At 44.4% G+C, this 26,597-nt stretch overlaps 1 protein-coding gene across 6 annotated transcripts in view; it reads right to left on the bottom strand.

The window, feature by feature from the left end:
* Window positions 1-26,597, bottom strand: part of NHSL1 (NHS like 1) — a 145,279-nt gene that overhangs the window by 50,384 nt on the left and 68,298 nt on the right. For 5 of the 6 annotated variants that reach the window (XM_037842177.1, XM_037842180.1, XM_037842176.1 and 2 more), the window contains exon 2: window positions 16,015-16,167. In XM_037842177.1, coding sequence (XP_037698105.1) covers window positions 16,015-16,167 — 153 coding nt within the window. Of the gene's footprint in view, window positions 1-16,014; window positions 16,168-18,808; window positions 19,714-26,597 lie in introns of those variants that run through there. The other variant, XM_037842181.1, reaches the window with a different exon arrangement.

The raw sequence follows: 26,597 nt of genomic DNA, 5'->3' as shown, positions 1-26,597 counted from the left end.
TATGTGGGTTGGAAACTCCCCTCCCACACTTCTCTCTGTACCACACTTCTTAATGCATGAAATTACATTCACCTTTATCTAGTGAATCAATAAATTCAATATTAGGTTTTAGCACCCTCAAACTCTTTCCTAGAAAGAAATATTTTAAACTAGTTCTATTATAGCTTTTTCCCACACCTCTATTTTCATAGTGAAAACAAATGAGTGCAAAATGAAATGAGTGTGTTGTGCTTAAAGCAAAGACTGTTGGCCTTTAAGGTCTTCTGATATAAGATTGGGGAAGAACTCCCATCTCTTCCTCAAAGGAAAAGCAGTACGTGGCAACACTGCAGAGCTCCCAGAGGTAAGGAAAATATCAGGGAAGCCAGTGTTTTAAGATAAAAGACTCTTTCATCTCTTCTTTCGGAAAAGTATTTTATAAATCCTTTAATTTATATTAATTATGTATACATTAATATGTAATAAATATCAACCATCACCACTTTCCAAAGCCTCTAGCAGATGACCTCAGGCCAGGCCCTCTCGGCCTGTCATGGCGGCCGACGCACTTGTAGGCAAACGTCTCCCCTCCTTCGAGTTTAGCTCAAACCCTCACTCTTCTACGAAGCCTTCTCCAGCTACTGCAACCTGCCACACTATCCTGAACTCTTCAGTGCTGGAGTAATGATGTTGCACCTTCAGCTGTCAAGGTCTCCCACACCCTTTGTTCAAACCACCAAGTGTCCTCTGTTTCAAAGGAATGACCCACAGCTCATGCTTCCTTGGAGACCCTACTATGCCTCCCATAGTAAACAGGTTCAACTGATGTTTTAATGCAAGAACAGGGGAGAAAAGGAGGCAGAATTATGACAAGAAGCCATCAGCCCTAAGACAATTCCCTCTCGCCTGTAATTCATGAATTACTATTTCAGGGCAGAGGGGCCCCACCCCACACTCATTCATTAAATCAACAAATTACTATTTACTAAACAGCTACTACAGGTCATGCACTATTCTAGGGCCTAGGAGGTTTTACAGGGAAGAGAACAGAAAACAGAAGAAAAAGGAGACTACACAGCATGTCCCAGTGCTCTGAGAAAATAAAGCAGGGTGGTGACATCTGAGCAGAGAGGGGTCCACAGCTAGAGCGAAGTGTGGCATTGGCTGAGTGAACAAAGGGGAGAAGAGGGGAGATGCAGTTAGGAAAAGGCGGGCAGGCACAGGGCTGTGGGTTACTAGAAGTTTGCTGGCTTTCATCCCGAGGCGCAGGTCTCTGAAGACTGAGCAGGTAAGTGACACAGTTCAGCTTACATTTGACACTTCCTTCCTGGCCACCCCCTTTACCCAAGATTCTAGGATTCAGGTCAAAACTACTTGTTCCGGTTTGCTAATGCTGCCCATTATGCAAAACACCAGAAATGGATTGGCTTTGATAAAGGGGGTTTATTTGGTTATGAAGTTACAGCCTTAAGGCCATAAAGTGTCCAAGGTAACACATCAGCAATCGGGTACCTTCACTGGAGGATGGCCAATGGTGCCTGGAAAACCTCTATTAGCTGGGAAGGCACGTGGCTGGTGTCTGCTCCAAAGTTCTGGTTTCAAAATGGCTTTCTCCCAGGACGTTCCTCTCTAGACTGCAGTTCCTTAAAATGTCACTGTTACTTGCACTTGGGGCGTTTGTCCTCTCTTAGCTTCTCCAGAGCAAAAGATTGCTTTCAAAGGCCACCTCAAAAATGTCTCTGTAATCTCCATTTCTCTCAGCTGCTGTGTGTTCTTCAAAGTGTCCCTCTTGCCTGTAGCAAGCTCGCTCCTTCTATTTGAGCTTATATAGTGCTCTAGTAAAGCAATCAAGGCCCACACTGAATGGGCGGGGCCAAATCTCCATGGAAATTATCTAATCAGAGTTATCACCTACAGTTGGGTGGGGCACATCTCCATGGAAACACTCAAAGAATTATAATCTAATCAACACTGATATGTCTGCCCACACAAGACTGCATCAAAGAATTTGGCTTTTTCTGGGGGACATAATATATACAAACTGGCACGCTATTCAAATATATAAATTCCAAATAAACCATAGTAAGAGTCTGAATGTTATCAGCGTGGGAAAAGGCCAATCCAAGCACGTCACCTGCATAGTCACCTAATGATGCTGGTAAAAGCACGTGGATGTTTTTACCATGGGTTTCCATAATTGGTCATAATTGATTCTTTTCACATGTATAATTCAGTGAGAGGGAAACATGCTATGCAGTGAAAATTTTCCTGAGTTTATTATAAAGATTTTGAAACACACTGTAAAAGGGGCAAAGTTCTTAAGTTACAAAGATGGTTGGCGCTATATAATGCCCAAAGGGTCTGACCTGCTTAAATGAGATGGAGAGAGAGGAGGAGAAGAATGAGACCAAAATGGAATGCAAAACAGGAATAAAAAAAGATATGTTCAATAATAATAATGGATCGGTGTGGGTCCATCAATGTAACAAAGGGGCCACCCGAATGCAAGACGTGAGTTACATGCAAAGCCCCTGGGGGTTGGGCACAGGGGAATATTGGAACTCTGTACTTTCTATGCAATTCTTCTGTAAACCTAAAACTGCTCTAAAAAACAATTTCTTTAAAAAAAAAAAACAGAGATTTGTTTTTCTACTCCCCAAGGAAAGTATGATATGGGAAAATGAGAGGAAACTAGAGGAAACAAGTGACAGGCGTTTGCTGGATTGTGAAGGAAGAGGGGAATGAAGAAAGCAGTACTTAAAAGAAGGGATGCTGCAGAAAACCCCAGGACCAGCTAAGTCAGCTACGTCGTCATTTTCCAGGCTGTATACGGGTCCTGTTGGAGTGCATGAGGATGAAGGTTTTGAAACATTCGGATCAAAAGAACAATTTTGGTATTTTGCAATAGTACAGAATTCTAGACATACCATACTTTAAAATCTGAATGTGGCTTACTCTTAGTATTAAATCTTTCATAATCCTCCTACTATAATTCAAGATCATTAAAAATTGGAAGGACTCCAGCTCCAAAGTGAATTACAAAAAGAATGGCCAAGATCTCCTGCTTCAGCGAAAATGTCCTGTAATGAACCAGTCTACAAACCACCCCACCCCCCTTTTTTTTCCAGTTCACTGACTTTAAAAACCAGTACCACTTAAGAAATGAATTTCCTAAACCAAAAGCCTTTTTGCCGTCATTATTTGGATTTGTGCTAAAAGTAATTCTGGGGGAATTGGAAAGCAGACATGATATCTCTCTCATGGATTCAGCCACATAAAGTTTCCGGCAGATCCAGTTTTTTTTGTTTTGTTTTGTTTTTTTAACTTCTGTCCCAGTTATTTATCCACCAGATTAGCAACAGGTGAAAAACCAGAGAGCAATGGGAGAAAAGCCTGGTTCTATTATATATCGAGTCCAGCAGAGGAGGACTGAGAACACACGAGAACATACACAAACATGTATGTTTAGAAGAAAAGCAATTCCAGCCCAATGGCTGTATAGGGGATTACATTATCATATAGTTAAAGAATCTACTGGAGCTTTCAAGTAAGCATGTAGGAAAAACTAACTGCACTTAAATATTATGCCTGGTAAAAATTAGAGAACATATCTTCATAATGAAAATCAGACTAAAAGGGATTAAAGACTAGAAGGGAGGCTTTACCCAGCTCACTGATTTGTTGGGGTGGCCATACTGGGAAGAGAAAGAAACCAGATGACACCATAGTTAGGGCTCTGCCTTGCTAGACATGCACACTGGATATCGATGTATTTGGATTTTCCATAAATTCTTCTGAACAGTTAAACTTTAATTTATTAAAATTGTCTTCAAGAATCCACAAGGATAACTAAGAGACTAAGTGACTCAGTTATTTGTAGCATATCAATTAGTTGAAAAGTTGGGTTCCATCTTAAAGACTCTGTGGACTTAATATAGGTCTTTTTAATGGATATTGTACTAGATGATTGACACTTGGCATCCAAAGCAACATAAAACATAAAAGGATAAAGAGAAAATGTTTTAATGATTAAGTCCAATTTTTTATAAACGTTCTGAAAATAAATATCTCCTCTAAAGGGTGCATACAAAACAATGTTCCAGGTGCTAGAGTATAATTTTCTTAACTACAGGTGAAGAAAGAGCAAGAAAGGGCAGTCGGAAAATGCCAGCTATCACCGGACGTTGAGGAAACAGGGACTTTCCTGAAGGGAATGAGTCTCAAATGGCCGCAAAAAGAGCTGGAGAAAGAGAAGTGACGCCGGTGACAAGGATATCTTTCTAACCTGAAGTTTCCAAGATTCTCCTGCCAGGTGCTTTGTCAGCCATTTCTTTCTACACCTCTGAACACTCTGCGTCCAGACATTCCGGGCCATGCTAACACGGAGAAACCACGGAATGGACGGGTCATACAGTAAAGTCCGGTTTCTCCAGCCACCCTCTGCTAACTCGCCGAGGGATGAGCAATGGCAGCTCTCTTCAAATCCCAGCTTGTAATGAGCTAGTGGGGCTGAGAAGGACACATCCCAACCTTCCTGGTTCTTGCAAGGTAGCTGACTGATAAAAGAAATTCCTGTAACAACTTAGAGAGCTGTGGGTCTCAAAATTTCTGAGCTTCAGAATCCTCAGAAGGGCTTGTTTACAAAATAAAGTGCTGTCACGGCAGGCTTGGGTAGGGTCCTTGATTCTGCATTTCTAACAGGTTCCTAGGGGCTGCTGCTGGTCTGAGAGCCACACCATGGGAACAACCATTTCCGAGAGAAGTGAGAACCTATAGGGAAGTGGAAACAAAGCTAAAGGTGCTAGACACCACCTCCACTTGGGGTGGAGGGAAAGGAAGAGGACAAGTCTTCCTGCAGGAAGTGTAAGGTGCAGCCCCTGAAGAGGGAAATAGAATTTGATGATTAAGAGTCTTTCTACACGCTCCCAATGAGAAATGATAAAAAGCCTAAGGGGAGAAGGGGAGTCTGTTTCTCCGGCTGTGCCATAAATGATCCACAAAGTGACTGATCCACACTCACCCAGAGAAAACCTTCACGGGAAGACTGGAAACAAAGGATGAAGAAGCCAGCTGGCTGGTACAGATCTGGGGGAGAGGGGGAGATGTGTGGGAGCTGCTTCTGCTTTCAGTCCTTCAAGAATACTGTTTGGGTTCGGGAAAAGTTTTTACTTTTTTGCTACTGGAGAACGTGCCCAATAAGCCAAGCTTTCCTTAGCACACTTGGATGGTTCTTGCTGTCATTTTAACACCCCAAATGCAGAGGAAGCTTCCAGAGTCAACTCTCACCTGGTCTGCCTGCTCCCACCCAGACCCCTAACCGTTAACTTCTCCCACAGACCCAGAGTGACCCATTTATAAACCACAAGTCAGACGATGTCACTCCTGAGTTCCGAGCTCTTCCTCCTGAAGGTCAAAGTCAAAGTCCTCCTGGTGAGTTCTAAGGCTCTCCAGGGTGTGACTCCATGTTGGCTACAGGTGCGCAGTGAGTGGATGGACTGAACGAACCCTCACCTGTATTCATTCTGCAGCGACCTTGAATACGTGAACGGGAACCATGATTAGAGGGCAGGACCTGCCCTCACCCAGGTGCGCCTCATCCTTGGCCACACTCTGCAGCCCGATTAGCCCAGGGCTCAGGAGCTGCCTCTCCATCCCAGGGTGGACGTCATCAGTGTTAATAGCACAACCGGAGTCTCTACCGAGTTTAACATGGAAGGGGGGAATCGAGGGGAGATTTCTACCACTCTCACGTTCCAGAAATAGAGAAAGGGGAGGGGTGCTGCATCAGGGTTTCTTAACCAAGGAAATCTAATCTCAGAATTTCCGAGAAACCAACCAACTCCAGAAATAAAAGCTAACTGCATCCTGGGCAATTCCCGAGAGCCCTCTGATCTGCCAGAACAGATGCCACGGGAAGGCTGCGTTTCCAGAGACAGCGCCGTCAGCCGCGAAAGTTTTGGGGGAGGAGGAAGGTGGGAGGGAGGGATGGAGATGGGATTCCCCGCCAACGGAGAACAGAAGAGAACGACCAGTAGACGGCAGGAGTCACAAGCCTACAGATCATTTCAGCCCAATCCCACCTGACTTCTCGTTTCCATCTGCCACGCTGCATTCAGGGAAATAAAGTGATCGTTTGGTCGGTGGAGCACCACAGAGAGAAAACGGGCTTCTCATTGTGGTCGCCAGCTCAGCACACAAACTGGAGAGGAATTGCTGACCAGTGCCTTACCCCGTATTGGAAAGAGGCTTTTCCTCCCATATCCTGGGCCCTTGCGTTGACATTTAGCAACCACAGGCAATCTCATTTTATGGCGAACAGTTAAATAAAGGTCGTCTCGAGCAATAGTCTCCCTCCATGGTTACCTCCTGTTAAGAGTAAAATAAAACCTCCCCAAATCTTAGAAACCGAATATAAAAAATTAAAATTTAGGTAAAACTCCTAGCTTTGTTTTTCACTGTACAACATGGATAAGGTTACTTTTAAAACACCACTTGTCATAATGAAAAACCAGTTTTTAACATGTCTTTGCTTTACGTACTCGAATTAATTTAAGAAGACATGAAGGTCAAAATTGGATTTAAATTAAAGTGCAAGCTTCTGGAAGCCCGTTATTAATGAGTGTGTGCGAAAAGTTGGCATGTTGAATCGAGACACCCTGAGAGTACAGCAGCATTGGAGGTGATCTCATTTCACTTTAGAATTTAAAGAGAATTAAAAAGCCCAGTGACTGACTGCTGGTAGAAGATCATCACCAAGGTTACTCAATCTCAGCCTGAAAAGACTCTAAACCAACACGAGAGCCTTCAGCTGTGCAGGGAATGATAAGATACCTTCAATGTTGCGTTTTGATACACTGCATCCAGTGAAATATAGAGGCCACTCAAGTTACTTAGTTTATCAGGAATTAAAATAGAATTGCTGAAACAGCAGACTGGCCATGGACACAAAAACCAAACAAAAAGCCTTTTGTTTGAACAATCCATGGTGCTTTGTTAAGTCCGAGTTCATTTAAATGACTGTCTTTGCTGTTTTATCTTCTTTGTGCATTGCTACCTTGAAAAAAAAAAGGCAACATGTCACTTTATCTTTTTCAAAAGGCAACTATTGTTCAGTTCTCCTTCCTCTTGCATCTGACTTCCCTCTCACAGGTAAACTACCTCTAGGAAAGCCCTTCTTTCAGGGCTACCATACTCAGAATAGTATTAGAAAAATAACCTGAGCCATCAAATATACTTTCCCAAAGAACAAAAATCCCCAAATGTCTAGTGAAATACCAACAGATAAAAATAATAATCATAATCATAATAAGCCTTCATAGCATTATCATTTGTCTCTGAAAAGTAATGGATGGTGGTGATGGCAGCACAACATTATAAACATAATTAATGGCATTAAAATCTATATCTGAATGTGATTAAAAGGGGAAATGTTAGATTGTATACAGGGTAACAGAATAAAATTTAAAAAAGAATCCATAGAACTGCCCTACACAAGTAAACCCTAAGTTAAACCATGGATTACAGTTAATATTACGATTATTAAAATGGGCTATCATCAATTGTAACAAATGTGTCACACCAATGAAAGGGGTTAATAATAGGGTGGTATATGAGAATTCAGAACTTTATGCAGGATTGTTCTGTAAACCCACAACTTCTCTAACAAAGCAAAAAAAATTTTAAAGGATAGAAAAAAATAATCAACCACCAAACAACAAAGTCAACCTAATTAAATTCACAAGCACTGAGCAAGAGGGCACAACATGAAGTCATCGTTTTCTCTAAAGGACCAACAAAGGAGCAGGGGCGCATCTCAATCAAGCCTCCAACACCACCCAGCGACAACTTCAGCCCCCTTTCCTCCATCTCAAAGCAAGTCCCTGGCTGGGAGGTAGAGGTCATAACCTCTGACCCGCCACCTGTGCCTCCCACGTGCTCAGGGAACATTCTCGGAGCCCGCCTTTTTACAACTGTAATCTTTCCCCCTTGTGTTGGTTCCTTTTGTCTAAAACCATGTTTAATTGGCTAGTCTGTGTGTGTTTTTTTTAAGTAATATTACCCCTACCCTGCTATCACCTCAAACTGTCTTTCTTTGCCTTTTTTTATGTCAATCACTCTAATTCCTTATTTCTTAAAAATACCTGTATTGTTTTTCGATTTATAGAAATGATTCTTATCTCCTGAAATCTGACTTCGTAATTTAAGGGTGTCCTTGAAGCTTCCGTTTGAAGGTCACCAACGACTCTTCTGACTCTCCCCTTCCCTGAGCTCCTTGATGGCTACTCCACTTGATTTACTCTTTTATGACTTCTCCTTTCCAGCTCCCCAAAAGAAACCCTTCAAGGCTCAAGCCTCACTGCTCTTCTCCTCTGCTCTCCCCGTCTGCATCCCATCGCTCCATGCTGTCACCAGGTGCCCTGTGACTTTGACTCCGATCTCTCCCAAGTTCCAGATCATCCTTCCTAATGCTTTCAGGGTCTGCACCGATGCATCCGTATTTACTGGACGATGCACTGGACTGCATGGTGGTGGTGGTGGTGGTGGGGGGCCTAAGTGAAAGACAAGGTCCTGCTCCCAAGGCCTTGGTGTCAGGTGGTGGGATAAGCATGTAAACCCGATGGCACAGCTCAGCATGAGGAGTCCAGTGCAGGGGTGTCTGAATGTGTGGAAACATGCAGGAGGGGGTGGCTGGTCTTCCCAGGGGAGTCCAGGAAAGCTGGGGGGACAAGGGAACCCACAGAAAGACTCTTTAGGGGGAATAGGTTTTGGCCAGGCTTGTGAGGTGAAACTCGGAAACAGAAGGGATGGATCAGGACATGTCGTGGGCAGAAAAGGCAGGACAGGATGGTGTTCCAGTGGAAGGATGTTCCCCTCCACGTGGAGGCGGCAGGTGCCTACAGGACTTGAGGGGAATGGTTGCAATGCATCCAGGAGAAGGGGCAAGTGGGAAGATGAGACTAAACCAACAAGGGCCAGATCATGAAGGTTCTCAGATGCCAAGGAGCCTGGGTTTTATCCTATCAGTGGCGGGGAGCTAGGAATGAATTTTTTAAAAAGAGGAGACATGATTGGGTTTACATTTTCAAGACAACCTTCTAGGAGCAGGGGCAAGGCTCAATGATTCCAACACCATCAACTCATCAACTCCTGCATCCTAACTACCTGGTTAGCTCTGAGCTTCTGGAGGGAAGTACCGAAACCATTCATCTCCAAGTTGGCACCCAGCCCAGCATCCCACGCACATTCCATGCTCAGCACAATGTCACGTCAACACAAACTTGATTTTAGACAACCCACTTAGGACCCATGTTCAGCAGTTGGTTACATCTTCACGTTGATGAACTTCACACTCATCACCCACAAACACTTACCTACCCAGAGGCCCAGTGGCATTTTAGAGCTTAGAAGGGAACTTAGAGATTGCAAACTGTTTTCCAAAAGAGGAAGCCACAGCACAAAAGATGGGACGTTTTGCCCAAGGCCCCACGGTTGGCTACTGAAATCAGAATTCCAGCTCCGCAAAAGAAACCCTCCAGTCTCATTTTCTGGAACAGTCAGTGACACAAAGAGCAAACTGTCATTGCTGCTGGGTTTCAGGAAAGACAAGACAATTGTATTTCTTACCTCTGTTCAGGGGCTTTTTCAGAATGGTTGACCACTTCTTCCTCTCAATTCTTAAGCCAACTTTTATTTAAACTTTATGAGTGAGTATAAGCAATTTCATGTTTCCTAATTATAAAAAATTAAAAGTAATCTCTCTTTAACCAGTGATATGTTACCCTCTCCTCAATCAATTTTACTGAAGGATTTTTCAGAAAGAAGACAAGTAATGAACTAGGCAAAGTGCAAACTCAGCCACAAGTGCTCAATCATTAATATATTTAAATATTTCCATGGCCTCATCTTCCTCTCCCTTGTCCTTCCATAACTGTGCCTTTAAGTCCACTGAGGCTCTAATGACTTGTTATAACCCTGAAGAAAGTACCAAATGCCAAACAATGGCTATAATATTAACCACACACAATGTTGTGTGATGAAGCTTCCTTTCTTTGATTTTCTTAAACTTATTTGAAGTTTAATGAAATCACGATGAGTGATGAAATCACAATGAGCGAGGAGAAGGTTCCCTGGGCCATGGGTTGGGTACCGTGGGACGTGAACTGGCTTTGGACACTGAGCTTGCCCGGACCACAAGAGGCCAGCCCAGGAGGCACGGGAGGCTGACTCCCAGCCCTGGCCCAGCCATCCACAAGCTGCCGCGGGGCTAGAAGCTGACCCCAGTGGAAAAGAGACAACGACCGGGCCACCGGGGCCAGTCCTCACAGCTCCAGCTGTCCAGGGGTCGCTCACGGATTGAATGTGAGCAGGAAGGAGGCGTCTTGCTTATGTGGGTGAAATGAACCTGAGTGCCAACTGCTCCTGGCAGTCACTGTCCTCGGATGATGCCCACTGTCCTGTTCCTCTGTCCCTGCTCCTGACGGCCTGGTCTCCAGAGCGTAAGGATTTGGGGGAAAGCACCAACTCTACCATGTTGCCATTTGGGAAAGAGGGCTGGGGATTCTAAATTCTGCCTGTATTCAATAGGGCTTAAATTAAAATGGACCCCTCTCTCCACCAACACTGCATCCACACTGAGGGGCAGGCACTTTGAAATACTTCGCATAAGTAAGTCCACTTTTGTGCTAGTTTGGATATATTATGTCCTGCCAAAAGCCATATTCTTTGATGCAATCTTGTGGGGGCAGACATATTAGTGTTGATTAGATTGGAATCCTTTGGGTGTTTCCACGGAGATGTGCCCTACCCAACTGTAGGTGATAACTCTGATTGGATAATTTCCATGGAGGTGTGGCCCTGCCCACTCAGCGTGGGCCTTGATTAGTTTACTGGAGCACTACATAAGCTCAGACAGAAGGAGTGAGCTTGCTACAGCCAAGAGGGACACTTAGAAGAATGCACAGGAACTGAGAGAGTTGCTGCAGATGAGAGACATTTTGGAGACAGCCTTGGAAGCAGACTTTTGCTCCAGAGAAGCTTAGAGAAAACAAACACCCCAAGAGCAACTGAGAGTGACATTTTAAAGAGGAGCTGCTGCCTAGAAAGGAACGTCCTGGGAGAAAGCCATTTTGAAACCAGAATTTGGAGCAGACACAAGCTATGTGCCTTCCCAGCTAACAGAGGTTTTCCGGACACCATTGGCCATCCTCCAGTGAAGGTACCCAATTGTTGATGCGTTACCTTCAACACTTTATGGCCTTAAGACTGTAATTTTGTAACCAAATAAACCCCCATTATAAAAGCCAATCCATGTCTGGTGTTTTGCATTCTGGCAGCATTAGCAAACCGGAACAACTTTATTCCCAGGAAAGCAGGTATTATGATCTCTATTTTATAGATGAGAAAACAGCCTCCAAGTTAAAGAAGGAAACTCAAAATTAAACTCAGATACTAAGCACTCAGGGGATGACAGAGTCAGCCCTCGACATGGCCTTGCTCTTTCCAACAACCCTGGACTCTGGTTGCGAAGCAAACACAGGGGGCTTCCGGAAGGCAGGCCATGCTCCCTTTTCTGACCTGGGTAGTCAAAGGGAATTGATGTTCACTTTCTAATCGGTTGTTAAGCCTCCCACGTTTTATGTGCCTCTCTCTTATATTCTATAATTTCTAAAAGAAAAGTAACAGAAAAGAAAAAGATGCAAAGCTCAACGTCATTAGCAAAAGATAGGCAAAACAGAGTCTCACCTTGAGGTGGTGGGCAGATGGGTCATTCTGGAAGAGAGGGCCCTCGGTCGGCACACACAAGGCTGAGGCCAGGCCGAGTCAGCCCTGACAACCTTGGCCCCGGGGGAGACCAGGCAGCCAGAGCCAAGGGGCCGGCAGACCTCCCCAGGCTGAGCAAGCGCCGCCATCTCGGAAAGCAGCTGGGGAGTGCCAAAGGGAACCGGGGGGCTTCCCAAGAAGGAGGTAGACACAGTCACCCTTAGATGAAGCCCCAGGGAACCCTGCTGGAGCCCTGCAGACACCATGTGTGTGCACGTGTGTGGGCAATATAAACAATAGCTGTATTACACACCCCCCACACACTATTGGCGTGAATCATTTGGTACAAATATTAACTTCTTCACATTTTAGATCCTCATCTCCTCTACTTCCGGAGAGAAAAATATACACCATGGACTCAGAATTCACACAGGTCAGATTTGACACTTGCCTTGCCCTCCCTTGTCTAATTCTGCAGGCTGAGGCGCTCAAATGTATTTCTTCAGGGGAGAAAGCTGCACAAGGGAACATTTCTGATAAAACAGCAGAAGCTCTGCGAACCGCCGGGTTCCGTGGACACAGTAACTAACTACTTTGTTACCATGTGGGGGAGATTATGTTTCTCCCTCCTGCTGGTTGGACTTTTCTGGTGATAGAGCCTTAAAAATAACTCATGTGTTTCTTTCAGGCTTTAACACGCTCAGACTTGTCAAATAAGGTCCACGGGTTATAAAGAAATGAAATCAGACCCCTGAAGGGCCTCAGCTTGGCTGCCACAGCCCCTCGATGCTCCCGTCTCCCTTTGTGCTCTTCTAGTAAACTAAAACCCGTCCAGATAGAAACCCAGTTAGCTGAGCGTTACCCATCGGCACAGCTAAGCCAATGGTTGCAAAGGGCTCAGACAATCTGGCCACAGAAAGGGTAGACTTCTTCTGTAAATTCAGTGTGAAACTGAGTGAATTCGTTATGGATAACAGGATCCATCTTAGAAATTCTCTTTTCTAAGAGAACTAAATATCCAAACACTGTTTTGAATCAAGGTGCACGTATGTGTTAAACCATTACCAAAATATCCAGGAATAAAACAAACCAACGAAACTAAGTTGTTTCCCCTAGAAGCATGACCAACCGAATGTTATCAGGTTCTCCAGACACTATCCAAAATCACCATGTCACAAAGGTCCGTGCTGTATTTGTCCAAAGTAGATGAAATTGCCCAAGGAAGACGACCTGCTGCACAGACAGCTCGGAGGACAGTCTCCTCTCGAATGCCAGAGTGGCGGTGTGGGGGACCCCCCCCAAAGCTTTTGCTTTCCAGCTGACTGATCTCCCCCTCTTCCCAGACATGTCTCCATTACACCACCGTCTGTGTTCTTGAGGCCGCAAGTTCATGATTAAAACCTCCTGGCACAGTACAGAATCGATGCTCAAATACATGTGAAATTGCGTCTATTATCTGCCTTTGTGTACTAACTCCAACTTATGTTTTTCACAAAACATTCTCTGGCAAACCAGTTCCTCCCTCAAGCCCTCTACCAATCACTAAGCATTTCTGCTCAATGTTTACAACATTAGGTTATTGATTATTACTTTATCATTTCCCTCAGCCTCTATTGTCCTCAAGAACAGAGCCGCTCCCATAAAAACTCACAGAACAATTCCTACAACAAGCATTTAAGGACCCTCACCCTGCTCAGCATTAAAGATCATGGACAAGGTTACAGCAAGAATAGAAGAAAAAAATAGGTTATTTATTATGAATAATTAGCTGCCTTTCTGTATTAATTTTTAAGCAAAGAATGTTGAGGTCAGATTAATTCTGACTAACTTATACAACAGCAATCCTCAGTGGTGGCACCTGTTTACTCAGGGAGTGGATTCTTTTCATCTTCACTGATAATGAGGCAATAAACCGTCTGCACACTGGTTGTGTTTATCTCAGGTTGCTAAGATGATTCAGCGGAAGTGGTAGGCAAAGTTTTGTGAAGGTAATTAACAGTGAAGAAACGAAGGAAAAAAATAAAACAACCCAGACACGCTTCCTCATTTCATCTTTCCCAACCACTGTTTTGAAAGCTGTTATTTGCCTGTCTCTTTTTAAAATCCAGACTTTAAAAGCTGAGCCCCCAAGAATTTTCCAAAAGCACTAGTTTAATTAATATTAAATCCCTTTGATGAACCACTTTAGAGCTTTAGAGCAATTAACAAAGCGTGTCTTTTCAAAATAAAAAGTTTAGGCAAAATCATTGGTGGTAGCTCATGCGGATCTACCGAAGAGTCAAAAAGAGAATAAAGTTGGACAAGTCTATAGAAAGATGTTCATTTTTTAAGGGGAAGAAAAGAGACGCTCCAATCTGATCCTTTAAAATACTTGAAATAGGCAGTGAAGCACAGTTTCCTGGAGAGAGATCAAAAAAGGTTGGCTCTGAACATTCAAACACACACACACCTTCTCGAAAGGGTTTTCTACAAGCCAGCCCATGCCCCTCCACTAGAAAAACGGTTCACAAAGGCAATGCCTCGGGGGTTTGTCCTGGGAACTGTGCCATTTAATATTCTTATAAATTATTTGGAGGAAGGCGAGCTATAAGTAGAGAACTTCCTGGGTGAAATGTACTAAAGGTGTATCACTAGGAACTGAAAAGATCTAGAAGAAAAACTGACTGGAGTAAGCACATGAAGAGACCAACATCATGAAGGCAATGAAGCTCAAAGTACAATTTGAAGGCCACAAAAAAGAGCCAACCTCATGCCTTTTTTCTCACTTGGAGCTTCTGGCAACTAAAGGTATAAGACTACTCGGGTTTAATGGAAGGGGGAGCCAATACTGTCCTCACTTCTGGACAATGCAATTCCAAGACTGGAAGTTGCAGGTATAGAAGAGCTCTTTTAAGCGTTTGAAAAGATCAAAAAATAAAAATAGGGCTATAGCCTGAAATGTGCACCCTGTTCCGTCCAAAATACCAAACCCATTGTGATTCTATGGAAAGCTACTCCTCTCTCCAAGCAGAAACTGTCGACTTCCTTCTTTATTTCCCACATAACCATTCTGGGCACATCTGAGTATTTTTCACAAGTATCGGTTCCTTGAGAGCAGAGCCCCCTGCCTCTGTACTCTGCAGTTCCGTGGAGCAATCAGGAGTACTAGCTCTCCAGCCTCAGACTGCCCGAATTTAAACCCTGGTGCCACCACTAACTCGCTCTGAAATCGTACATGAGCTTCTTATTTTAGTGCCTCCACTGCTTCATGTGTACATGGGGATAGTGATCGTAAGTAATGTGATCACTGTGAGGGTTAAGGGAGATGACACCGTCAAACATCTTCTAAACAGTACCTTATGCTTAAGTCTTTAATAATCGTTCACTAGTTGTCATAGTCGTGGCCATAGTTCTAAGAGTGGTACATTGGAAAATGCATCAATATGTGATTGACGAACTTGCAAAAACTATCATAAAAATTAGATGGGGCTTGTGCTAGGTTTGCCTTGCACCATGACAAAATTTCTCCCAGATGTGAGTCTTCCCAGATAACATACACCATGCACAGCTAAATTAGAATCACATAACGTATGATTGTGTCCCAAATACTGCATAGTAAGAGAAAACTGGGAGCAGCACCATCAGGTAGGAGAACTTCGGTTTTGTTGTGGTAAGACAAAGGCTCTGAATCTTACAAGTCACTGCTCTCTTCTTTTTCACCTTCATGAAGCCCATTTGGCCATGCATGTAGTCTTCACAAGGTCAACAATAAGTTGGAGCAAAAATGAGAATTTTAAGCTAGACCTAGCAATACAGGCTTCCTATATTTCCTAAAGGCTACAAATGCAGGCTGCCCTTCTGTGGACAGAGCCTTGCTGAAAGGAGCCCATTCTGTCCTCCTTCAAAGACTTCATCTACATCCCCTTTCCACCCAACTTGAACTAAAGAGAATAAACCACTGGAAAGTACCAGCTTTAACAAATTTGCTTTCAATAATTACCAAAGTTTTTAAAAGGCAGGGCTTTGTTTGGATTACATTACAACTGGTGGTTTAAACCCCCTCAAGGGCTTCTAAACCTGGGTGAGCTCTTTGAAGACAGCTCTGTAAACAGGCGGGTCCCTACAGCGGTCAGAACATTTTAGGCATGGATGGGGTTGTGTTTATGATTTAATCTTATAAAGGCACGTGTGCTACTCAATATAAATAGATCTTTTACAGATAGAGATCAAGTTCGTGCTCTGTTCTGATCGTCAGCCATCCTAGAAAGACAAGCTGGTGGGGGGCAGCCGTCTTACCCCTCAGTACTGATTTGAGGTTCAGCTGGGCTTGGCGGTGCAGGTCCTCCACGCAGGGGGGCCTGGTGGAGGGAAGGAACACGTTCTCCTGCTGGTGCCACGGGGCCGAGTAGTGGACCGTCCATCGGCTCTCCTCATCTAGGTTGGAAACAGCTGTAGGAAGAAAGACAGACACAATTCAGGCGTCCAGTTGGCCTTCATTGGCTCCAAGTCGATCACAGCAAGATGGCATCTTGGTGCCTAATAGTCCCAGGGAGTAAGGGGCAGCAAAGGGCAAAGGAGCACATTCTGGATGGGATCTAATCTTGGACTCCAAGCGTCCTTCCCGCAGTATTTTGTCTCTGAAAGAAACTCTACAGACCATCCACCGACCACCATGTTTGGGGAAGAATGTCTGCTTGGTTAACTGCTTCCCAGCATTTCTGGTTATCCCTCTCCTCATTACAAAACCATTGAAAAAATTAATTGACCCCAATCCTACTTAACTCCACCATGACAAAGAACTGTAGTGCAACTGTACAAAGCCACTGTATCAGTCAATGTTAGATCGTCCTAACAATAACAAATTTCTTACCAAGAGGTGGAGGACAAGACTTTCCTCTCTAAAGCATTATTTTAAAACACCATTATCAGAAAATCAACTAAATTTTTTAAAACTATGCAAGGACATTCAATTTAATACATTTAATTTGCATGTCTAATAGAAGTGGGAGACATGCTACAAAAGTTTCTCTGCATTTCTTGCTTCGTGGAGTACTTTAAGATTAAAATATTTTTTAAAAAGATAAACAACACAGTTGAATTGACTTTTTTCCAACACAATCCAATTCAATCAAAATTTCCCAACACAAAACAGATCGGAACACGAGAGAGGAAAGTGATAGTAACCATGAGAACAAGGAGAGCCCTAATAGAAATTTTCCTTTTGTATTCTTAGGGTTGGGGACCCCTTCATCTCTCTCATTTCTCCTGACATTACAACCTAGGTTGGGAACCAGTGGGGCCCAAAATGAAGCCAAGAGCACCCAAACAAACCCATCAACATTTTAAGACTTTTTATATACCTGGCACTGCCACCCAGACATAGGAGAGACTAAAGGGGTACAAGAAGATCCCTGGGCTGAGGCATGCGCTTGGGGTGATTGTTCTAACACTTGTCAAATCCTAGAACGGTGAGAGAGGGCCAAGTCTTCCCCAACTCTACCTGGTGCTGCAGAGTTCACACTGGGCACACCTGTGACAACTGAGCATGTGACTGGCAACCAGAGCATAAATCAGATTCTCAAAGGTAGGAGAGCAAGCAGGTAGGTAACTTTGAGCATATTTAAAATTGAACACACCTAATAGAAAAGCTATCAGGGCTACTAGGAGATCAAATGAACTAATATGGGTAAAGCCCTGAGTTCGTGAAACAACTGTGAAGTATGGTTGAGGCAGGGAAGCGAAATTTCTTTAAAGGAGCCCCTCTTTTAGAACCTCAACTAAAGAGACCCCAAAGCGCCCCCTTCAGAACCTACACTGAAGAGATCCTAGGAACCCCCTTTAGAACCCCTACCAAAGAGATCTCATGCTTTCTCAGCTGCCCTGTGAGTCTGGGCCACAGTTAAGCTCTCAACTAATGCACCATCATTTCCACTGCTACTAAATCCTCCAATTCCTTGAAATCTTTGCCTCCACCTAATTCATTTCTTAAATGATCCCACCTTCTCCGTAACTTGCTAAATGGGAAGGGAACTTTGAGAACAAGACCTCAATTTAAACCAGTCACATCCTGTATACTTGCTGCTTTTAATTTAATGCAGCATGTGAACCAGGCACCTAGTGTTTCATGTAATCAATCCCTTGGTGAACAGAAGTTTTTCATGGCGCAAAAAAACTATCAACCTCACTTCATGAAGTTCACAAAGACCTGACTCATCTCTCATTTATGGATCCAAGAACTAGCAGAGTGCTGAGCACATCATGTGCCCCCCAAAGAGTATCTGTGGTTCATTAAAACATTTTGTGCCTATGACAATGTATTTTAAAGATTTTATTACTCAACTTCAGAGTTGGGAAATATTGAAACTCAACATTCTTCCTATTTGCCAATTACGGATCGAATCGAAGTATTGGCCCGGGGTCTGCGGTCACAACACCGAAAAGGAGCCCACAGTGCTCTCTGCTGCTGCTTCTACCCACACCCCCACGCAGGCACATGCATCTACTTTAAATCAGTGGTCCCAAAACTAAAAAAATAAAATCAGCCGGCAATGATGTTCAAGTTCAACCAGGTATTTGTAAAAAGTACATTTTTAAGGGACAGAAGAAGGTGCACCTGGATTGAAGAACTTCAAACCAATAACGAGCACACACTGAATCCACACCACCCAAGCTCCGTCCTTTACAAGATCAGGGATCCCTCTCGACAGCCCGTCCTCGAGAGCTCTTAACAAATACCTAACCGAGAGCCCCCCCCACCAAAAATAAGTGATGCCTCACTCAAAGGCTCCTTGATTTCTGCTGCATATTAGCCAAAGAATCAAAAGCTATATACATCAAGGGAAAAGTAAAGCAAACACAAAGTTTTTCCCCTCCTTCTTCAAAGGCCTTTTGTGAGAAGCACAAAAGAAGCGAATACACTTTTTAAAATCCCAACTATAAATAAGAAACATGCTAAGATCACATAAAACTGCCCTTTGTACAACTCATACCAGTGTTTGCTGATTCACAAACTCCAGCTCAGCCACTCAAAGGATGAAGTACATAGAGAAATGCACACACGGCAGGAGAGGGGAGAAAAGGAACTACTTACTTTTCTTCTTAAAGAGTTTAATTAGAGACTTGATCTTGGCTTTAATGAAGACCACCATTTCCAGGCTGCCTGCATAGGCTCGAGAAGCTTCAATCCCATGAAGAGCCCAGCCCAGCAGGCAGGGGAGACCACTGGCTTCCTTCCGTCCCCAATTCTAACTTTCTTCCTGGTCACAGGTCCTTAGGCATCCGCCCGGGCTGCAGCAACTGAGGCTCGGTTTATTGTCAGGCAGTCGCAAACCATTAACAAGCAGTCCTTGAACCTGAAACGCTCCCACGGAAACGAAACCCAGTCTTTAAAGCTCAGTGCAGCCAGTCACCAAGTCCTCTGGAAGAAGGTGAAAACCAATCACGGCTCTCATTTGCACGGTGGCCCCAGCAGGCTTTCTGCTGGGACGCGCGTTCACCCGTGTTTCTCTCCGAAAGATCACAAGTTTTCCTCTCCAGAGCACGGAGAGATGGTGCACTCTTTCCTCTACAGAAGTCGGGGTGCAGCGAATGTGTCTCCCCTTCCCCCAGGCCACGACGCACACCTGGATGTTTTACCGGAGCCCACAAGCCTGCAAGCAATGGCAGCTCGCTCACTGCAGTGAATTCAGGGTGTGTGGGATCTGGACTGACTTCGGGGGGCGGGGGAAGGGCCACGCCCCCGGGCTCTGCCAGGCCGGCCTCGGAGCCCATCACAGGCGGTGCCGCTTTCCAGTCGCACCTCCCTGCAGCTGCACGGGGGGGCATTTTCGTGCTCATCAGGGCCCCAGCCCCCAGAGTCTCACCCTGCTTTGCCGGCGAGGGAGGGTCCCCACTGGAGTTGCCCTTGATGTGATCCTATTTGCACGGAGCTGCCACACGCTTAAAAACAACAACAATAAAACAAAAAGCCTGCCTCATTCCAACTAAGAAATGAGCTAAATCACCGTAATCACCTTAATCTCCATTTAATTACATCCTGAGCGCCTGGAGATACAAAATTCTTCAACCTCCCTGGATGGGGGGAGAGTCATAAATATTATTTGGGGCTGCCATCTGCACAGGGCTGGGGTTCTTTTGCACATTTCCAAGGACCACAGGGAGAACTGGAGGAATCAGAAAGTGGGGGGTGGTGAGGATGGGGGGTGGGGAGCATAAACTACAGAAAAGGATATCCCAGGGTAAAAAGGATAGGAACACAGATCTGGAAGTCTTATGAGATATTATGAAAAGAGAGAAGAAAAGAATGCCCCCCACTTCTCACCCCAATCTCCCTTCGCAGCAAAACCGTTTCTGAAACAAACTGGATGATGTCTTACTTCACAAGGCTTTAAAAGAGCCCGACTTAGAGCTGAATGGAAGAAGGCAATAAGCCTCTAATTCAAAACACTTAGCTTCTAACCAAAGCTCTAAGTCAAAGAATAAAATTTATGTAAGGGGCTCCTTCTAGGAAAAGCTTTGGAGTGATTCTTCCTCAGATATTTGTTTCCCTCTTTAACTTAGGTTTTGAACAGCAGCAACGAAAGCAAAGCAAAGCAAAGCAAAGCAAAGCAAAGCAAAGAGAAAGCCGAGAGAACACAGGCTTCTATCACCGTAAACATCATCGCAACTTTCCAGAGTGTTCTCTCATCCTACACAGCTTTATGGAAAAGTCCCTGAAGTCTTGGACAGCAAATGAGCAGGGAACGAGATGAGAGCCAGAGAGCTGCCTTAAGTTAGGGAGGAAAGTCCCCCTCAGGGAAACAGACTGCCCCTGAACTCACTCCATGAGGGACAAGTGGGGTTCTGGGCAGAAGCCCCCTACTCCCAGCCCACACGTTTCCGCACGCTTCCAACCGAGAGCAGGAAGTGCGCCTTCAGGGAAACAAGCCTCTCAGCTCTCACGCACACAAGGGCATCTGCGGGCAGATTCGTTCATCTGAAGACTAGAGCGCCAGCGCCGGCTGAGCCCCTCTTTCCTTCATTTGGGGAGCCTCGGGGAACAGGCTAGGTAAGAACCCTGCCCTCCCAGACGTCTCATTGCCTTGGGGGTGGGGAACTCGAGGAACGACAAGCAGGACCCCTAAATTACCTGCTGCATGAGGTGATGCCTGCAGTGGCCAAAAGTTGAGCCCATCAAAGGGGTTCTCAGGGGACGGGGAGACGGCCGGGCTGCCCGACTAAACGGGAGTCAGGGCGGACCTCATTGGAAAAGCGAGATTTGGATGAAAATTTGAAGGTGGTGATGGCAGTACAACAAACATCTGTCCAGTGAATCCCCTGACCCTTTTAAAGGGAGAGAGCTATTGGCAGAGCAGCGGGACCCGTTCCACCAGCCGGGGAGCCCCCCTGCCTCCTCAAGAAACAGACCACAGCGGGAGTCCTGTGGGGTGACTTCCTCTCCCACTGGGCAGTCTACACCCGCAAGTGGCAGACGCAGGGGCAGAAAACAGCCTTCCACCCAGCACCCCAGGGCACGGCTTCCTCTGTGCATTGCTCCAGACTGCCTCCTAACGCCCCAACTCCTGGATCTTCAGGAGAAAACCCAAAGAAATGATCAGATTTATTAAGTTGTGCTTTGGGAGGCCTCAGCCATTACAGGAGTTTTCCCCCATCATTCCATCCTCTCTGACTTTATCCCCTGCATGTAAGCAGGGAGCTAGGAAGGGCTGCTTCTGATCATTTGCAACATGTCAGTGCCACGGTTTACTGGAGAACAATCTTTTTACGGAGACAGCAAGTATTCTGAAGTTGCTCAGTTTATCCATTCCATGGAAAATACGTAAATCTTTGGCACCCCCTATTTTGGCTTCAGCCATATGAACAGCAGGAGCAGCAAATAAAGTTCCCATCTCCTGGACAGCTAGCCTGACTCTGGAGTCCACTGGCTTGGTTCTCGGCCACTTACTAGAGGCGTGACCACTCCAGGCCCCGGGTTCTGACCTGTCCAATGGAGGTGATGATGGCCTTTACATCATGAGGTTGTGAGTGGCGATTAAAGGGGTTACTACTGATCAAGTACTGAGGGCAGGGCCTGGTTCCTGGCAAAGCACAGGTGCATGTTTGTTAAATAGATGAAGACAATCTTAGGAGATGGCTCAGCTGCTTTAAGCTGCATAAAAGGCCCTGCTTTACTGTAAGGGAAACCAGCTTTGTGGACCTGAAGTTTGTCTCTGGATTGACCTGAGTTAACCTCCTAACTGCTTGAATAACTGCTTTCTAAGCCCACTGCTTCCAGGGTTGATCCACATATTCTCTTTCCTACCTCCTGAAATGCATTCTCAGGTCACCAGTGAACTGCTAAACTAGTAGCCATGGGCTTTTTCTCCATCCTCATCTGCCTAACCATCTTTTTAGTCATACACTGTTAACAACCCAGGTCTCGAACAATTCTTTGTTGACACTGCAGCCTGCTAGTCCCCTTCCTCCATTCTCTGTACCTTAGCTGACAAAACTCTTAACCAACTTCAAGGACCCAGTCCTTAAACCACTGTCCAATTCTCTTGAAACCTTAAAGATTCTCTTGGCCTAAGGCAGGAGCTGCCCAATTACGGCCCTTTGGTAAATCCAGTGAACCTAGTTGGGAAACAAATTACAGGGAGAATAATATTTTATGACGTGAAAATTATATGAAATTCAAGTTTCAGTGTCCACAAATAAAGTTGCATAGGAACACGTCACGCCCATTTGTTTACATATTGCCTACGGCTGATCTGGGCTGCTACGGAGACTTCAATAGTTCTGACAGAGATAGGACTCACAAAGCTGAAAATATTTGCTATCTGGACCTGTGGAACAAAGGCTGCTGACCCCTGGCTTAGGCTACTGTCTTCAACCTCCTGCTCAATCTTCATTTCTAGCTCTTGCCTTTCCTCTTCCTCTCCTTCAGTTTCATGATGCTAACCTCTACTCAGAATTCACTTTATCTCAAGCTGAACCTGTCTAATATTAAGTCATTCCGCACCCCCTCCCAAGCCCTAGCTGCTTCTCAGGAATTTTCGTATCTGTGTTAGTGGGTAGTCATCTTTTCAAGGAACTGCACAGGTCAATTTAGCTCCCAGTTATAAATGGAGGAGGCTGAGTTCTTGAAGCTAACGCAAGTCAGAGCTAAGAGGACAATCTGGGTGTCCCTACTCCTCCTTCATTAGCACGTACTCAGTTTTAAAAAGATATCTTTAGTAACTACATTGAAGTTAATATGCTTTACATAAGAGTCATTATAGAGACACACAAATAATAGAAATGAAAAAAAAAAGTCAAAAGATTACAATGAAAAGTCTGCTGGGACATCTCTGGAATAATCGTGGTGGCTTAACCTGGTCCACCAATTTGGAATTTGGAATTCGATCACATGTGTTACTGTACACGTATTCATGCCCTTTTCTGCTTAAGCTACCATTGAAATGAAATCTTATTCCTAACCAATTTTTAAAATTTTTTCCTCTAGGAAATCACACAATTACCTGGTTACTTCCCAGGAGTATACAACACAACAATAGAGATATACAGGAATATTTTGCAAAGTATTACACAGCCTCACAGTTTTCATAACTATGTGTTTCTGTGCAGTCATTCAACAGTTCTATACTGAGTGACTACTAGCTGCCTGGAGTTAAGGCGTCCGGGTCAAAGTGAGTCAGACTTGGTTACTGCTCCTTAGGAAGTTCACAGTTCAGTGGGATGACACACCCAACCAGATGAAGACGATAGAATAATGAGTAAGAACATGACTGTGGTGTTGCTGGGGGAAATGACAAAGGACACCTAACTCACTTGGACGAGGGAGGAGCAGCTGGTGGGGCCAGAGGGAAAGAGGAGATGCTTAAGTGGGGAGTGGGAGGGGGAGTGAGGGGAGGGGGCCGTGGGGATCTGCAGATAGAGGAGGGGCGAAGCAGAGAAGGAAGGGTCTTGTTGCAAGGGCTGGGGGTGGGTGGGTTTTAGGGGGTGGGCAAGAAGTCTTGGAAGGAGTTGAAAAAGGAAACTCAGTGTTGCCATATTTAGCAAATAAAAATACAGGACGCCCAGTTAAATCTTTGTTTATCTGAAATTCAACTCTAACCTGCACCTTGTATTTTATCTGACAGCCCTATTTTAAAATTTACTCCCTTATTTACACATTTATTGATTGTATTAATGCACCTGCCTGTTATTAATTAGCTTTATGATATGAATAAATGATTGCTATTTTGATAGACAGAAATTCCTGTTCTCAATATGAACATGTTTATAAAAACATGAAATATAATTCTTATCTCCAAAGTTAAACTTAAAGCTCTGGGAAGACTTTGCTCTCTCATAAAGAGAGGACAGGCTCAAGCTATCTGTAAATTTTTCCATTGCTAAAGCATTATGAAAAACGTAAGTGAATAATGTTGCCAGCTAATTTTTAGAAAGTTTTAAAATCATATACAACTAAATGTGCACCTTTTATTTCATGGGCCCAGAAGACCTACAGTGGATGTTTTCTGATGTGATATTTTCCAATGCTCATGAGTCCAAAACGCCTAGAAGGTGGGTATGTCTGTGGATTTCAAAATTGCATTTCAAGTATTTTAACCATGCAGAAAGACAAGTACACAGTAATTCACTGAGTCGTGGGCAATCTATTGTCCTCTTCTGTGCTATTTAAGATTAATTAAAAAAAAATAGCCTGAAATGCATCAACAATCAAAATAAAAGCACTTTTTATAGATCAGGTTAGACTGAAATTTTTTATTTTGAAGAGTTGCCGTTTCTCCCAGGAGCAAATAAAATGCTCATTTGCGACAGCCCCTAGCAGAACTCAATTATACCTGAGTTCCTTTCCCTTCCCTCCCCTTGCAACTTAGAAGACCAAAGTGATCTTTACTGATGACACTCCATTTTCAATTGATCAAGGATTCAAACTGTAGGTAGTTGAAAATCTGTATATACCAATTTAATTTTATTGCTTTTGCAAGTCTTGCCATACATGAAAGTAAGCAAATAAAATTAAACAAATCATTTGTCAGACTGCAGTTATGCATTGGCTTAGAAATAAGGCCCAGGTAGCCGTGACAGACCGCTAGGGAACTAATGTAGAAAGGAGGGTTTCCTGGCCCTTCTCAAATCATAGACTTGGGGGGGTGGGGTTGAGGGCAGGAGAAATTTGGCCCTATGGACATTTGGCAGTGTGGCTATGAAGGCCTGTTTTAGAAAAGTGGGGAAATCTGAATAAGCACTGGATCAAGCTTATTCTCATGCTCACAATTTTTGTAGCTGCATGAGATAAAAAAAAACACATATTTACAAGGCAGTTGTGGAGATACTGTCTTGAAAATAGCAGGTGCTCATGAAGAACTGAACCAACTGTCCTATGACTCATGTTATCTCACAAAAGTATAATAAAAATCACCAATATTCCAGAATGCCATTGGTGCAATGGTCTCTTCTTTCCTCTGCTTCTGAATTCACCGTTAGCGATGAGCCGCACTGCCATGGCTTTCAGACATAGCGAAAATAAGACAAACAGCAATCTCTCTCCTCATCAACATGGGTGCGGGAGCGCGCGGGCAGCCGGGAAACCGTAAGAGACAATGTATCAATTCTGGGGAAGGAACTTGATCCGGCATCCGCTGCGCTAGTGAGTTCCGAGGCTAGGAAACACCCTGGGCTCTGCATGTGTCGTAGCTGAGGGCTTCTGCTGTGAAGCTTAGTTAATAATTTAATCCAACATCATCGCTACCATCTGCTCGGTCAATTTCAAACGTCTGCCCTCACTCCGCCTAGTTTAGTTCAGCCACAATGTTCATGTGACAAATGTTGAACAAATGGAAAGGCTAGGCTGACAGAAAAAACATGCTATGGCAAAAAAACAAAACCCAAATCAAAGTGCGAAGCACAAAGGGAGCCTGGTGACCCAGCTCCAGACTGCCTGCATGGATGGGGAGTTGGGAGGAGGACATGTCTCCAGGGCAGGGATGGGACCTTCCAGAGACTGTCCTCAGTGGGTGGAAACGAGGTGGGGCTGCCGGAGGAGGGCTTTCTGGAGGAGAGGGGCACTGAGGTGGGAATTAATGGCGAGAGGGGATGTAGCGCCAGCAAGTTTAAAAGGGGAGATTTTGTAGGCTCCCAGAAGGAGCTAAAAAGGGTCTTAGGGAACATCCAATCCACTTCCTTTATTTTACAAAATAACTAAGCGATCTGCAATAGATAACAGTCTCTTAGCATCTGAGCTGATTCTCCATCCTGTGCTCCAGTTCTGAATGCAACACGCCACCTGCTGCCTTCTCCGGGCCGGGACCCAGGGTTAGGGGGTGGGGGTGGGGAGAAGGCTGGAGGCACGAGGCTCCACCCTCCACCCTCCAGCCTCATCTCAGCAGCCCCCACCCACATATGCTCTTGTCCACCTGGGATGCTTGGCCTGGCTCATCTACTTGGCACACCTCTATTCATTGTCCAAGTTCTAATTCAAGCGAGAAACTTCCTTACGAAGCATTCCTTGGCAGAGCTTTGGTAACTGTTTCAAAAATGAATGTCATCTTATTTCAAGGACAACTTCCCCAAAAGTAACCATATCTGGAAGACGATGAGTAACTTGCAGGAACATCATTACATGTAAGCCAATTATTCTACCAAACATTTTATCCAAGTAGCACTGATTGCATCTTGTTCATTCCACTCATTTCAGGAGAGAAATAATGTGTATGACCAGAGCTACATATCAGTTAGCTCAAGTGCAAAGTTAACTCACTTTCCCTCTTCCAACTCAATCACTGGAAACTTATTTTCTGAATGTATATTAAGGGTCTAACACATCTTAAAGACTATTTTTTTCAAAGACTTGGAAATTACAATATATTTACAATTGTAATATATTTAACATC

This window comes from Choloepus didactylus, chromosome 7 (genome assembly GCF_015220235.1).
Source record: "Choloepus didactylus isolate mChoDid1 chromosome 7, mChoDid1.pri, whole genome shotgun sequence".
Lineage (NCBI taxonomy): Eukaryota > Metazoa > Chordata > Mammalia > Pilosa > Megalonychidae > Choloepus > Choloepus didactylus.
Note: the sequence above shows the minus strand (reverse complement) of the source record. Positions and strands in the feature narration are given on the sequence as shown.